The sequence below is a fragment of the Bombina bombina genome, chromosome 7, assembly GCF_027579735.1.
Source record: "Bombina bombina isolate aBomBom1 chromosome 7, aBomBom1.pri, whole genome shotgun sequence".
Taxonomy (NCBI): Eukaryota; Metazoa; Chordata; class Amphibia; order Anura; family Bombinatoridae; genus Bombina; species Bombina bombina.
In genome coordinates this window covers 473,762,773-473,777,884 of record NC_069505.1, presented here as the reverse complement: position 1 = coordinate 473,777,884, position 15,112 = coordinate 473,762,773, and the positions used below count along the sequence as shown (strand labels likewise).

Below are 15,112 nucleotides of genomic sequence, written 5' to 3'. Positions count from 1 at the left end.
CTCCTATTTTATTTCTGGGTTACACATAAGACAGGAGTAGTTGTAAACTTAAAAAGAAACTTATAGTACCCTGAAAAAGTGAAAAGTAAACATCTGTAGACGTCCTTTAGGCTAAGGGCATAACCATAAAACACAATACCATGTGCAGGAGCTTAAGCAGCTGCTGCCGTGCACAGACCAACTAATTGCCAACCAACTAATCAATTATGAGATTCGTTGACAACTATTTTCATAATCGATTATTATTGATTATGCCGATTAGTTGTTGCAGCTCTATAATATATTACCATCTCAAAGTGTTTAATGTCACTTTTAATTAGAATTGTATTTAATAATACACAAAGCATTACTGTATTACCAAATCTCACCCAGAGACTGGGTAAATGTATCATTTGCAAAACAAATGTGAAAAGAAATGTTGGTGTACAATGTCAATGACAGTTTTTCACATTTTTTTATTTTCTTTTTATTGAGAGATTGACATATGAATAATAAATATAAGAATTTCACAGTCATAGTTACAATCAGTAGATGATCTATTGTATGTGATGCGCAGTTCACTTAACAAGTGCACAGAAATGACAGCAGTTGCGTGATACGCAGATCACTAACCACCTTTACTTTAGATTCTTAAATATTTTCTTTTTTACTTTGGAAACAAAACAAACAAAATAACAGAAGATGTGAACTCATGTGGATAATGATGATGTATTGAGGCAAAGCGTTCCCTTACATACGTGAAGTGTTATTAAAGGGACACTAAAACCAACATTTTTCTTTCATGACTCAGATAGAGCAGCAATTTTAAGCAACTTTCTAATTTACTCCTATTATCGAATTATCTTTGTTCTTTTGCTATCTTTATTTGAAAAAGCAGGAATACAAACTTGAGTCGGACCATTTTTGGTTCAGCACCTGGCTAGGGCTTACTGATTGGTGGATAAATGTAGTTCCTAAGCTTACATTCTTTCTTTTTAAAATAAAGAAAGCAAGAGAATGAAGAAAAAATGATAATAGGAGTAAATTAGTGTGACAGACTCCTCTGTCAGTACTGGAAGGGTTAACTTTGTTCAGCTTTGGGAAACTATTTTCTGAAAACAGGTTTCCTGACATCAGCTATTGTTTACTGTAATTAAGTTTAAAAGGACAGTAAAGTCAAAACTAAACTTTCATGATTCAGATAGGGCATGCAATTTTAAACAACTTTCCTATTTACTTTTATCATCAAATTTGCTTTGTTCCCTTGCTGGTATTTTTGAAAAGCTAAACCTAGCTAGGCTCAAACTGATTTCTAAACCGTTGAAAACCGCTTCCTAGTTCAGAGCATTTTGAAAGTTTTTCACAGTTAGACTGTGCTAGTTCACATGTGTCATATAGATAACACTGTGCTCACTCCCGTGGAGTTATTTAGCAGTCTTCACTGATTGACTACACTGCATGTCTGTCAAAGGCACTTAGATAAGGAGGCTGTCTGCAAAGGCTTAGATACAAGGTAATCACAGAGGTAAAAAGTATATTAATATAACTGTTGGTTATGCAAAAACAGGGAATGGGTAATAAAGGGATTATCTATCTTTTTAAATAAGAAATTGTGGGGGGCGGAGCCTGACTGAGCTCTAAGATGGAGGTTTAGGTAAAGAGCTCTGTGCAGTTAGGAGCTGGAATAAGGCATAACTAAGGCGTATAATGTGAAGGACCAGACACATTAGAGGGAAAAGGAACCCTTATTGCTGGGCTAAATCTCTTTGGTCCGGATCGCCACTGTGGGCGCAGAAATAGACCGGCCTGGGAGCGGGCGACTAAGGCCTGTGACAGAGATATAAGCTGCAGGGTGCCCAAAAGTACAGGAGCTGAAGGGGCCCATCTCCGCTTGCATCCGGATATACAGACACCGCAACAGTCAGGTGAAATAGAGGTTTGAAAGCAAACACCTAACGGCGTGATGCAGGGAGATGGATACCGTGATATCGATCCGCCATTAACACGTGGGTAACAGGCACCGCAACAGGACCCTAAGCTGGAGATCAAACTACGACTCTAATACTCTTCCCATCATCACACAAGGGGAACAACGAGAAGATGAATGCTGGTGAGAATAAAAAGATTTATTAGAGACAAGTGGGGGTTGTGAAGTGGCAGCTAATGACGCAGTTGATATAAAGGCGCGCAACAAAACCTAAGATACGGCAATCTAACAGGGGTCCCTTAGCATGTGTGTATCACAGTAGTAAAGACAACTACTCCTTAAATCTTGAGCTGGGGCAAGCTGAGGGGGACATTCTGCAAACTATACAGGCTATATTAATACATTCCCTAACTTGCCTTTTAACCATATACTCTGCAGGAGGAGGAAATAGGGGAGTGTATTGCAGTCTGTAATGACTTGTAGTATTCAGCAGCAGAAGGAATGTATAGTTATTGGAGCACATCCACTGACTGAGAATTGATAAAATCAGACCCCTTTTATAATCTGTTGGCCTCAAGAGATATATAGTGCACAGAACTATCATGTCTACCAGAAAAACAAATAAACTAGATAAACCTTCCAAAACAACATCTATGGACTTTTTCTTTAAAACTTCAAAGGCAAATAAACTCCCTGAAAACACGGAGTCAGAACTGAAGAGGAAGTAGACATGGAGTCCTCTGGGTTAACCCCAGCAGACCAAATTCCTGCTACAAAGGCAGACTTACAACTATTAGTCTCCAAAAAGGATATAGACACAAATTTTGAAAAGCTCTGGAACAAAATAGATAATCACCACTCCACGGTGGCTGCAAGCCTAAAAGAAATAAAGAATGACATCACAGAAATTGGCAATAGGGTAGACACCCTGGAGACTAACCAGGAAGAGATATCTGAGGATGTCTCCACGCTTTCCCAATCCATCTGCTCGCAACAACAAGAGATTCAGGAGCTCCAAGAAAAATTGGAGGACCTAGAGAACAGGTCACGGAGGTGCAATCTGCGACTTAAGGGGGTCCCAGAATCTGTCTTAAATAAGGACTTAAACTCATATTTACACCAATTGTTTCGTGCAATTACAGGAGATGGCACGGAGGACTCCTTTCAAATAGAGAGAGCCCACAGGGCCCTTAGAGCCAAACCTAAGGATGACTTACCGCCTAGAGATGTCATTATTAAACTCTTGCGCTTCCCTGAGAAAGAAAAACTTCTACAGGCAGCACGTCAAAATCCCACATTTAAATTCCAGGGAAACGTGATACAGTTTTATCAGGACCTCTGTATACGCACTCTACAGCGCCGCAATACACTAAGACCACTCACAGCCCTCCTTAGAAAACACCAAATACCATATCGTTGGAGCTTTCCATTTGCCCTCATAGTGGCAAAAGAGGGCAAACCAATAATCATCAGATCCCTTGAGGAGGTGCCCTCGGCGTGCAAAAATCTGGGTTTGGATCTGCCAGATTTCCCAAATACTACGCCAACTACGAAACCTTTTGACCCCATAGAACCCAGGGGCTCCTCTTCTAAAGGCAAGTGGACAAAGATCACCAGAGGGGGCAAGAAACCCAAAACATGAAGTTTCAACCTATAACCGCATAATAGGCAGTGGATCTACCTTTAACCTGTTGATCATCGGACTATATTGGACCTTGTTAGAGGAGTCCTCTAGATGATTCAGAGTCTTCCAGAACATGTGCACAGGGTTTGCACATGGGTTATTTCTATCCATATCCTTTTCCTGTTTTTTATTACTCCTTAATTATTCATAAGGGTATAATTTTCATGAAAATTAATATTTAGAATTGTACATTTGTCAAATATCTGGTTGTTTATACTCAATGCCTTTAACTGAAGATTGGTTGTCATCCAACTCTCCTGACTGCATGCTTTACCTTTTCTGTTCTTTCTTTCATTTCTTCTACTTGCCTCTTCTCTTTACCTTTTTTACTTTATTCTAAAACTTTTTTACTTTTCTATACTCTTTTCAGGAGGGGTTGGGTTTAAGGTAAATGAGTGATATTGTTTTTAGATTTATGTTTATGTTTGTGTTTAAACTTATTAGGTTTACAATAGGTGGTTGCACTCACTTCAAATCACACCCAATCACATATCAGGCATTTTTGCCTATGGAAATTTTTCTCCATTGGGGAGACTTTGTTGTCTCTCATGGTAGAGGTGGTATAATTAACAAGTTGACTGGTTCTCCTGTTGCTCCCCCCCCCTGGGGTCTCTCTGAGACAGCAAGCAGGTTTAGTTCCCACTCCCAACCAAAGCATAGGCACCTCTCATTATGCCCCAAGATGACCCTTCCCAATATTAACTTGCTCTCGCACAACGTGAGGGGTCTACATTCTGACGTCAAGAGACGCACGGCTCTTACACAGTATAGAAACCTACATGCCAACATTGTGTTTCTCCAGGAGACACATTTTGTTAGTTCCTCCATTCCCAAGTACTGGTCAAGAGAATTCACGCATCATTATCATGCCACATCAAACACAAAGAAACGAGGAGTTTCCATCTTAATACATCATTCTCTGTCATTTGTACACGGGGAAACAATAGTTGACAAGGAGGGCAGATATATACTGGTACAGGGCCAGATTCAAGGAGTGGATGTAGTATTATGTAATGTGTATGCCCCGAATGAGAAACAGAATGCCTTCTTCAAAAAAATCTCACACTTGCTAACTAATTGGTCTAGAATGCGAGTAATACTGGCAGGAGATTTTAACCTAGACATCCAAAATCTTATACATATACCCTCTAACATAACCTCTAAAAAACGGGGGAGACTTAGGTCCATGGCCAAATCCATTATGGACTCTCTGAGTCTTCACTCCCTAATTGATACATGGAAAACACTACATGGTCTGACCACAGACACAACATTCTATTCAGCAGCCCATAAAACATATACCAAGTTGGACTACATCTTCACTAGTCAAATTCTACAGCTGGTTCTTAGGTCATCTGGTATTCATACATGTGTGTGTGGTCAGACCACTCTATAACCCAAGTTCAACTTGACATAAGAGACCCAAATAGGGCGCAAACTTGGACATACGACCCCTCTTGCTTAAAAAATCCCCAAACCAAGAATGACTTAATGAAAGCATTAAGGGAATATTGGAACATTAACTTAGATTCGACCATTAATCCCATAACAGTTTGGGCAGCACATAAGTCAGTAATCCGGGGGTTACTCATTATTGAAAAAACTAAGACACATTTCTCACAACTGTATTCTGAGATAGAGGAATTAGAACGCTCTCATAAATGGACTTACTCGGCCACCACACTTCACTCACTACAACTTAATAAACAGTCCCTAGCAAAATACTTAAATGAGCATTCCATCAGGGCGGCTCACAGGCTGAAAACAAATTACTTTCTCTATGCAAACAAGCCGGACAAATATTTAGCCAAAAAAATTAGGGACACCCATCAGGCATCCTCAATCCCAATCTTGCGGAACACTTTGGGTCATTTAACATCCCATCCACAAGAGATTGTGGAGACATTTGCAAGCTATTATGGAGGTCTTTACGACGGTAAGAAAGTAAACTATAAAAATAATACCCAGCAATTACAGCAGTACTTTCTGGACTCTGCAAATTTAAGTGTTATCTCAGAAAAAGATTGTGAATTACTCAACGCCAAAATCTCGCAAGGAGAAATCCTGGCAGTCCTTAAAGACCTTAAACCAGGGAAAGCACCGGGACCAGACGGGTTCTCTGGTGAGTACTACAAATTATTTAAGTCTGTTTTAATCCCACATATAATTAAGTTTGCAAACCATGTTATGGAAGGCCATGAGATCCCGTTATAATTGCTCCAAGCTAAAATTGTTGTATTGCCAAAACCAGGGAAAATCCGAAATATTGTAATAATTATTTATTGTTAATAAATCAGGACATAAAAATAGTGACAAAAGTGATGGCTAATAGACTCAAACAGATACTCCCAACGATGATACATCCAGACCAGGTGGGCTTTGTTATGGGGAGGGAAGCTCCTGATAATGTTAGGAGAATGACAGTGGTGGCGGACTATCTGACTGATAATAGGGTGCCTTCTCTGCGCCTGTCCCTGGATGCAGAGAAGGCATTTGACAGAGTGGACTGGCAATATATGTGGACAGTAATGGAAAAAAGGGGGATACATGGTCCCTTTCTCACGGCACTTCAGAATGTTTATTCTCACCCCTCGGCACGAGTTAGGGCAATTGGACATCAGTCCACAACTATTCAAATTCGAAACGGTACCAGGCAGGGTTGCCCCCTCTCGCCACTTTTATTTGCGTTGTGTATAGAGCCCCTTGCCGCCTCAATTAGGAATAACCCGGGAATATCGGGATTGCAGATTGGGAGGTCCACCCATAAGATCATCCTGTTTGCGGATGACATTTTGCTGACAATAACGAAGCCACTCCTGACGCCCATCCTGTATAACACTATCCAAGAGTTTTCCTCTATCTTGGGATATAAAGTTAACCTGGATAAGTGCGAAGCCCTCCCCATTAATCTTCCAAAACACACAATGAAAACTATTGAAACCAATTTTGAATTCAGATGGTCCAAAAATAGTATTAAATACTTGGGAATAAACCTGACACCACATTCTTCTAACCTGTACAGACAAAATTACCTCCCAATGTTCAAGAAAATTCGCTCAGACCTTAACAGATGGCAGACATATAACTTCTCATGGTATGGGAGACTGACAGCCATTAAAATGAATATCCTGCCAAGGGTTTTGTACCTATTTAGAGTTTTACCAATAAAAGTTAATAAGCAAGACCTTGACTCAATCCAATCGGCCCTTCACAATTTCCTCAGAAATAAGAAACAGGCTAGGGTATCATCTCAGCTTCTCACCAGACATAGACATTTGGGAGGGGTTGGGTTGCCAAATTTGCAGGATTATTAAAAGGTGTCTAGGCTGGCACAGATTTCCCTGTGTGGTAGGGGAGATAGCAACATCCTTTGGCTGGTTCTGGAGTCTGAGTTGTGGAATCTCAACTCTCCAGAAGATATCATATGGGAGTCAGGGGTGAAGAGGGAGGGGGTGTCACAACTCTCTTCAGCTACCAAATTGTCAATAAAGGAATGGAATTCAGCTAGAGGGCCCAACAACATCTTTCCGGTAAACTCACTGAAAATACCTCTAAAATACCTATTAAATCCCGACTAGAGGCCAATGGTGGGTAAATGGGAGAATAAGGGACTTTATAGAGTTGCAGACCTGGTGAGTAACAGGGCGCCCATATCCTATTCACAACTGAGTCAAAAAATCGAACCGTTGCCACTCCAGTGGTTCTTATACTTACAAATCGCATCAGCGATACGCACATATATTTCCAAAAGTACCTCTAAAAGTATTACAAATCTAGAGAGACTGTGTAGTTCCCCCAGTAGGCCTAAACATGCAGTATCGCTTATTTACCTTGACTTGCAGACAGCTAGAATTAAATCTAAGACCCCGTTAATACTCAAGTGGGAGGCAGATTTGGGGGTGGAAAAGGAACAGGAAGATTGGGATAAGATGTTCTATAACTCGTGTAAATCCTTATTAAGTGCAGACCTTAGAGAAAACATTATAAAGACCTCCTTTAGGTGGTACCTGACCCCGATTCAGACAGTGCATTTGGTTGGAGGTGGATCTAGATTCTGCTACAGGGGGTGTGAAGAGGTGGGAACCTACCTCCACATGTGGTGGGAGTGTCCCAGGGTTAATTCTATATGGAAGAATCTCTCTAGGCTCTTGAGTGGTCTTTTAGACGAAAGTATTCATCTAGACATAGCACAAGCTCTTTTACACGAAAGCCTACCCAACTTCAATAAACACATTAATGCCTTTATCAGGATATTATGCACTATTACTAGGGTCAGCATAGCAAGGTACTGGAAGGCGGGTGTGCCTGTGTGGTCGGAAATGATGTCCAAATACAAATAAACATAATCTATGTTTGAATCGGCTGCACACATGCAGGGCTCATCCGACACTTTTCAGAAAGTATGGTACTATTGGATGTTGGGAGGAGAAGGAGAAAACATAGCAAACATAGTTGATGTGTCTGGGGAAGGTGGGGGGGGGGTGAGGCGGGAGAACCACATTAAAGAAAAATCGCCACTATAGATCCATAAATACATTGCAGTTCCACATAGTCCTTGTGCAACGGAGCAAACTAATGTATTTGAAGATGAGGGATTGGGATGAAGTGAAGATAATAGTTTTGCTAACAGTATGATAATACCTATTGTGTGTTTTTACAGTTTTATTAGTTTAATTGTATAAGTTTATGATATGTTAATCTGATCCTGCTCATACAAAAAGTCAAAAGCCTGGAACGTTATGGACTCCTTCTGGGGGGACCTTGGAGTGAGTTAGTTATTACATGGTCATGAGTATTGTTTTTGTCCTTTGGGGGACCTTAAGATGGAGTCTAATGTGAAATGGAGTCTCAGGGACCAAGACTAATATAAAGCAAATGGCCTGTTTTACAGGGACCTAATGAACACTTAATAAGGCCTTGGGACTATACAGACTTTCCTTTTTTATGTAAAGAGGCTAAATACTGTATCTACTATTATATAGTGACTGACTTGTTTTTGTATTGCACATTTAAATTTTGAATAAAAAAGATTTAACCATAAATAAAAAATTGTTTGGTGTAGACTGTCCCTTTAAGTGATACGCGTTCACATTGTTTAATCAGACTGCCAGGTGTCAAGAAGGACTCCCTTGTTTTCTTGTGTTTCATTGTTTATTTGGTTAAGTAATGTAATTCTATTGTATCCTGTAAAAGGGCGTATTCCCTCTATCTAATGTACTATACTCTTCCAATCCCCCACCTAGGGAGTGTCAACCAGGTGGGAGACCTGCATAAATACTGGGCATATAGCCCTCAATAAAACACATTCTGTTTTACCCTCAAGATGGAGCTTGGTCTCATGTTTGGGGGTGGAATTAACTGGGTTCGTGTGTTGCTGATCCCGTATTCAGGGCATCTTTCATCTGGTATTAACCCTTGATATCCGGGTTATACCATAACAATTAGAAAGTTGCTTAAAATCACTGCTCTATCTGAATCATGAAAGAAAAATTTGGGTTTACTATCCCTTTGAGCCTTGCCAACAACAGCATCAGTGGTAACCATTTATGTACGTTTTAATTAATCTTTTATTCCAAAGACCCTAAATCATGCTGTAAGATATAAATACTAAATACTGCAACATTTTAATCTCATTTTTAAAAAGAAAATATAGAGACTATAAATAGTGATTTTTTTTAATTGATTTTTTTTACTTCAGGTGAAAATAGTGCTACAATGTCACGTAACACACAACATACAGAAGATCAGTGGCTCAAAAATATGCCAGAAGCTGCAGGGCAGGAAATATGTGACAATATTGGTACAGGTGAGTGTATGTGTGTGATGTGTCTGAGGGATACAGGGTACAGGTAAGTGTATGTGTGTGATGTGTATGAGGGATACAAGGTACAGGTGAGTGTATGTTTGTGATGTTTTAAAGTGAGAGTGGGTGGGGGTAGGGCAGAGTATATTATAAACAGGAGATTAGTGGTTAAGGGAGAATAGCCCAATTTGAGTTTTATAATCTCCTAACCACCAATACCTCCTGCCACAGATTTAAAGTTAAGGACAAGGTACAACTAACAAGTAATTGTAAATAGACTTACAAATAAGGATAGGTAACTTAAATCTGTGAGAGAAATTCCACCAATTGTGCCCTATCAGAGTCAGAGCTAGATTTGTATTTAGTTAGAAAAAATGTTTTTCTTGTCCATTCATACACTAAAGTTTATTAAATGAAAATATTTAACCACACATACATTTAGCAAGAGCTAAAAATTAAAAACACTACACCCAAGTTGAGCTATGGTTTTTAAATTAATCTGAAATCAGCATCAAAGGTATCTTGCAGCAAAATAATAAATATAGGCTAAGCCCTTACAATCCGAGGGCTAGTTTAAGTTTAAATTTTACCAAGTTTTTTAAAGCTGCATTTTACCAGACCAACAAGGGTGAGCAAGTTAAAAAGAAGGGAAAGACAAAGCTTATCCCAGAGGACCCCTGACGTACGTTTCACAAAAAACGCTTGGTAAAATTTAAACTTAAACTAGCCCTCGGATTGTAAGGGCTTAGCCTATATTTATTATTTTGCTGCAAGATACCTTTGATGCTGATTTCAGATTAATTTAAAAACCATAGCTCAACTTGGGTGTAGTGTTTTTAATTTTTAGCTCTTGCTAAATGTATGTGTGGTTAAATATTTTCATTTAATAAACTTTAGTGTATGAATGGACAAGAAAAACATTTTTTCTAACTAAATACAAATCTAGCTCTGACTCTGATAGGGCACAATTGGTGGAATTTCTCTCACAGATTTAAGTTACCTATCCTTATTTATGTTTGTGATGTGTCTGAGGGATACAGGGTACAGGTGAGTGTATGTGTGTGATGTGTATGAGGGATACAGGGTACAGGTAAGTGTATGTGTGTGATGTGTATGAGGGATACAAGGTACAGGTGAGTGTATTTGTGTGATGTGTGAGTGTATTTGTGTGATGTGTATGAGGGATACAGGGTACAGGTGAGTGTGTGATGTGTCTGAGGGATACAGGGTACAGGGTACAGGTGAGTGTATGTGTGATGTGTCTGAGGGATACAGGGTACAGGTGAGTGTATGTGTGATGTGTCTGAGGGATACAAGGTACAGGTGAGTGTATGTGTGTGATGTGTCTGAGGGATACAGGGTACAGGTGAGTGTATGTGTGTGATGTGTCTGAGGGATACAGGGTACAGGTGAGTGTATGTGTGTGATGTGTCTGAGGGATACAGGGTACAGGTGAGTGTATGTGTGGGATGTGTCTGTGGGATACAGGGTACAGGTGAGTGTATGTGTGGGATGTGTCTGTGGGATATAGGGTACAGGTGAGTGTATGTGTGTGATGTGTATGAGGGATACAGGGTACAGGTGAGTGTATGTGTGTGATGTGTCTGAGGGATACAGGGTACAGGTGAGTGTATGTGTGTAATGTGTCTGAGGGATACAGGGTACAGGTGAGTGTATATGTGTGATGTGTCTGAGGGATACAGAGTACAGGTGAGTGTATGTGTGTGATGTGTCTGAGGGATACAGGGTACAAGTGAGTGTATGTGTGTGATGTGTCTGAGGGATACAGGGTACAAGTGAGTGTATGTGTGTGATGTGTCTGAGGGATACAGGGTACAGGTGAGTGGATGTGTCTGAGGTATACAGGGTACAGGTGAGTGTATGTGTGTAATCACTGTGATGTGTATGAGGGATACAGGGTACAGGTAAGTGAATGTATGTGATGTGTCTGAGGGATACAGGGTACAGGTGAGTGTATGTGTGTAATCACTGTGATGTGTATAAGGGATACAGGGTACAGGTAAGTGAATGTGTGTGATATGTCTGAGGGATGCAGGGCACAGGTGAGTGTTTGTGTGTGACGTGTCTGAGGGAAGCAGTGCTCAGGTAAGTGTACTTTTGTAACGTGTCTAAGAGACGCAAGGCATAGTTGAGTTTACACATGAAATGTGTCTTAGGGGTGCAGGGCACAAGTAAGTGTACATGTGACATGTCTAATAGACAAAGGGGGCACAGTTGAGTGTATGTGTGTCACATTCTTGTGCAGTGCTAGAAAGCTAAAATGTGACCATATTTATATGATTTATACAGGTGATGTTAAGACTAAAGTTACACTTAATGCTGAGCAAACAAATGATCTGTATGTAAATAGACTGGAAGTTGTGAAGCAGGAAATCTGTGACACTATCAGTACAGGTTAGTGCAGATTCATTGTCCTCTTTTCATAAAAGGCAACTTTTTTTTTAAACTTTTTTATTTTATTTATGAACTCTTATTAATTCCCTTAAAAACATCTGTTATCCAGCGCTACGGAATTTGGCGGCAAATTACAAATTAATGATAATAATCTTCTGTTATATGACTGTTACATTCTTTCCCACAAGCAATACACAGCCTTTCTTTATAAATGATGGTTTTGAAACCACGTCCTGTTTTACAAGCCCCCTTTAATGAATTTTGTTTTAAATTTGATGTCTCCAGGTTTGTACACCGTATACAAGGTTAGAATTGACTTGTGATCTATAAAGGGGCATAGAAACCTCATTTGTTTTCTGCTGCTTGTATCTATTCATGTACAACCTACTGCCCTCTTGTCTTTTACTGTCACATTATTGTAGTTATTACCTACCTTTAAATCATCTGAAATAATTATTCCTAAGGTGTGTTGCTCCATAATCTCAGTATGAAGTAAAGAGATACCCCAGATGCCATCCTGATCTGTTTCCTGTATCTGCGCTAGTGCTACCTCCCTAGAGACATTGATTTATCATCAGTGTGTAGATTGTAACATCACATAAGTCGAGAAGGTGCCCCTAGGCCACTGCTTAATCTGCCTAATGAGAAATCCAGCACTAATGAGAGTAGTAAGATTCAAGGCTGTGAATTAAACATATTTATATAAACGCAAGGAAGCCAAAGTTACTTGTAACTGTCGTATTATAGGTGTAAAAGTTTAGTTTCTATAGACGACTCTAGAGTCTATAAAGTGATGAGTGCTGCCATGTTTGAAATAGTTTTCTATTTATCTCTGTCTTCTGTGGAGAACAATTAGAGAAAGAACTATAAACCAGACAATAAACTGTGTAAACCCACAAAACCTTGTCTGTATTAGTCGGGTTTTATTGCCTGTGTTATATCTCTTCCTAATTGTTTGCAGCAGGACAGTGAGATAAAATTAAAACTTAAGTTTAGACATGGCGGCATCCATTACTTTATAAAAACTCAGTGGAATTTAAAAAAACGACAATTTTCAGAATTAAAATGCGGGAAAAAGGGACAAAAAAAAATTAAAGTTTTTTTTAACTACACATAATTAAACATGTTATATTAGAATCTTGTACTGTTTAACCCCTTCACGCCATTAGTTGCCGTCTTAACAGCGCTGGGCCTTTTAACGTCGAAGGACGTCATGGAACATCCTAAATTTATAAGGCGTCCTACAGCCTCCCCCTTTTGACAAACTCAAGACTGGACTGGGGACATGCTAGAAATATAGGTCCCCCATGATCTGATACCGGCCTTGAAATCACGTGATTGCATTGACGATCGCGTGATTTAATTTTTGCAGCAAGTGTTTTACTTTGGAACAAAGTTCTGGTGTAAACACTTGTGCCGGGCAAGAAGGGTTTAATATCCCTTTAAAGCGATTTGTAAAGTTTAATGAATTAAAGCCCGGTATCTAAAAATACTCTTAAAAACAGGGGCAGTTTAAAATACTTACCTTTCTTTAGGGAAAGCAGACCGGCAATCCTCCGCACGCCACTCCTGCTGCAGTTAGAAGATCGATGACGAATCCGGCTTCCTTCAATTGTTTTGTGCCCCCTTTGGGGTCCAGCTCGTGGGGCACACAACGATTGGAGGAAGCCGGATTCATTATCAATATGCTAAATACAGCAGGAGATGCGGGCAGAGGATTGCCGGTCTGCTTTCTATAAAGCAACGGTAAATATTTTAAAAAAGAAGCGTCATTGTAAAGTTTAATGAATTAAAGTGCCCATGTTTTTAAGAGTATTTTTAGGCTTTAATTTATTAAACTTTACAATCCCTTTAAGTATGTAGATCATAATGTAAATATTATTAGAGCAGCCCTCACCCATACACTCACAATTGTATTATTCACATGTACCCAAGGATTAAGGTTTTACCACTGTTTAAATAAACTATAGTCTCTTAAATGGTGTTTAACCTTCTAATAAAGTTAATTTCAACATAAGTAAATAACTTTACTCTGTGTTTATTCTCAACAGATATAGCCATGAGCTCAAATATTCCTAGTCATTTCCAGAGTGCAGGTGCTTCTTTCAGTTTCATTGAAGATCAGCAAAGCTACATGGGAAATACATTATTTCCATGTTCTGTATGTGGGAAATGTTTTACCCAGAAATCGCATCTTGTTGCTCATCAGAAAATTCATACAGGACAGAAAGTATTTTCATGTTCTATATGTGGGAAATGTTTTAACCAGAAACCAAATCTCATTACTCATCGGAAAATACATATAGATGAGAAAGCATTTTCATGCTCTGAATGTGGGAAATGCTTTGCCTGGAAGTCAAGTCTTACTTATCATAAAAAAGTCCATACAGGAGAGAAGCCATTTTGCTGCTCTATATGTGGGAAATGTTTTTACTGGCAATCACATCTTATTACCCATCAGAAAATACATTTAAGTGAGAAAGAATTTTCATGTTCAAAATGTGGTAGATGTTTTATTGAGAGATCAAGTCTTATTTCTCATATGAAAATTCATACAGGAGAGAAAACGTTTTCCTGTTTAGAGTGCGGGAAATGTTTTTACCGTAAATCAAGTCTTGTTTTTCATCGTAAACTTCATACAGTAGAGAAACCATTTTCCACTGGTGTTTAGAACTACATATATATCAAAGGACTTATAGAAAAAACAAAATTTATGCTTACCTGATAAATTTCTTTCTTTTGCGATGTACTGAGTCCACGGATTCATCCTTACTTGTGGGATATTATCCTTCCTAACAGGAAGTGGCAAAGAGAGCACTACAGCAGAGCTGTCTATATAGCTCCCCCCTTAACTCCACCCCCCAGTCATTCGACCGAAGGCTAAAGAAGAAAAAGGAGAAACTATAAGGTGCAGAGGTGACTGAAGTTTTTAAGAAAAAAATACCATCTGTCTTGAAAAGACAGGGCGGGCCGTGGATTCGGTACATCGCAAAAGAAAGAAATTTATCAGGTAAGCATAAATTTTGTTTTCTTTTGCATGATGTACCGAGTCCACGGATTCATCCTTACTTGTGGGATACCAATACCAAAGCTTTAGGATACGGATGAAGGGAGGGACAAGACAGGAACCTAAACGGAAGGCACCACTGCTTGCAAAACCTTTCTCCTAAAAATAGCCTCCGAAGAAGCAAAAGTATCAAATTTGTAAAATTTTGAAAAGGTATGGAGCGAAGACCAAGTCGCAGCCTTACAAATCTGTTCAACAGAAGCATCATTTTTAAAAGCCCATGTGGAAGCTACCGCT

At 39.4% G+C, this 15,112-nt stretch overlaps 1 protein-coding gene across 1 annotated transcript in view; it reads left to right on the top strand.

Moving 5' to 3' along the window:
• The window catches only part of LOC128666766 (oocyte zinc finger protein XlCOF7.1-like), a 68,987-nt gene extending 54,379 nt beyond the window's left edge, over positions 1 to 14,608 (top strand). The window contains exons 8-10 of the mRNA XM_053721550.1: positions 9,289 to 9,396; positions 11,704 to 11,808; positions 13,860 to 14,608. Coding sequence (XP_053577525.1) covers positions 9,289 to 9,396; positions 11,704 to 11,808; positions 13,860 to 14,479 — 833 coding nt within the window. The 3' untranslated portion in view covers positions 14,480 to 14,608. The remainder of the gene's footprint in view (positions 1 to 9,288; positions 9,397 to 11,703; positions 11,809 to 13,859) is intronic.
• Positions 14,609 to 15,112: the final 504 nt, after the last annotated feature.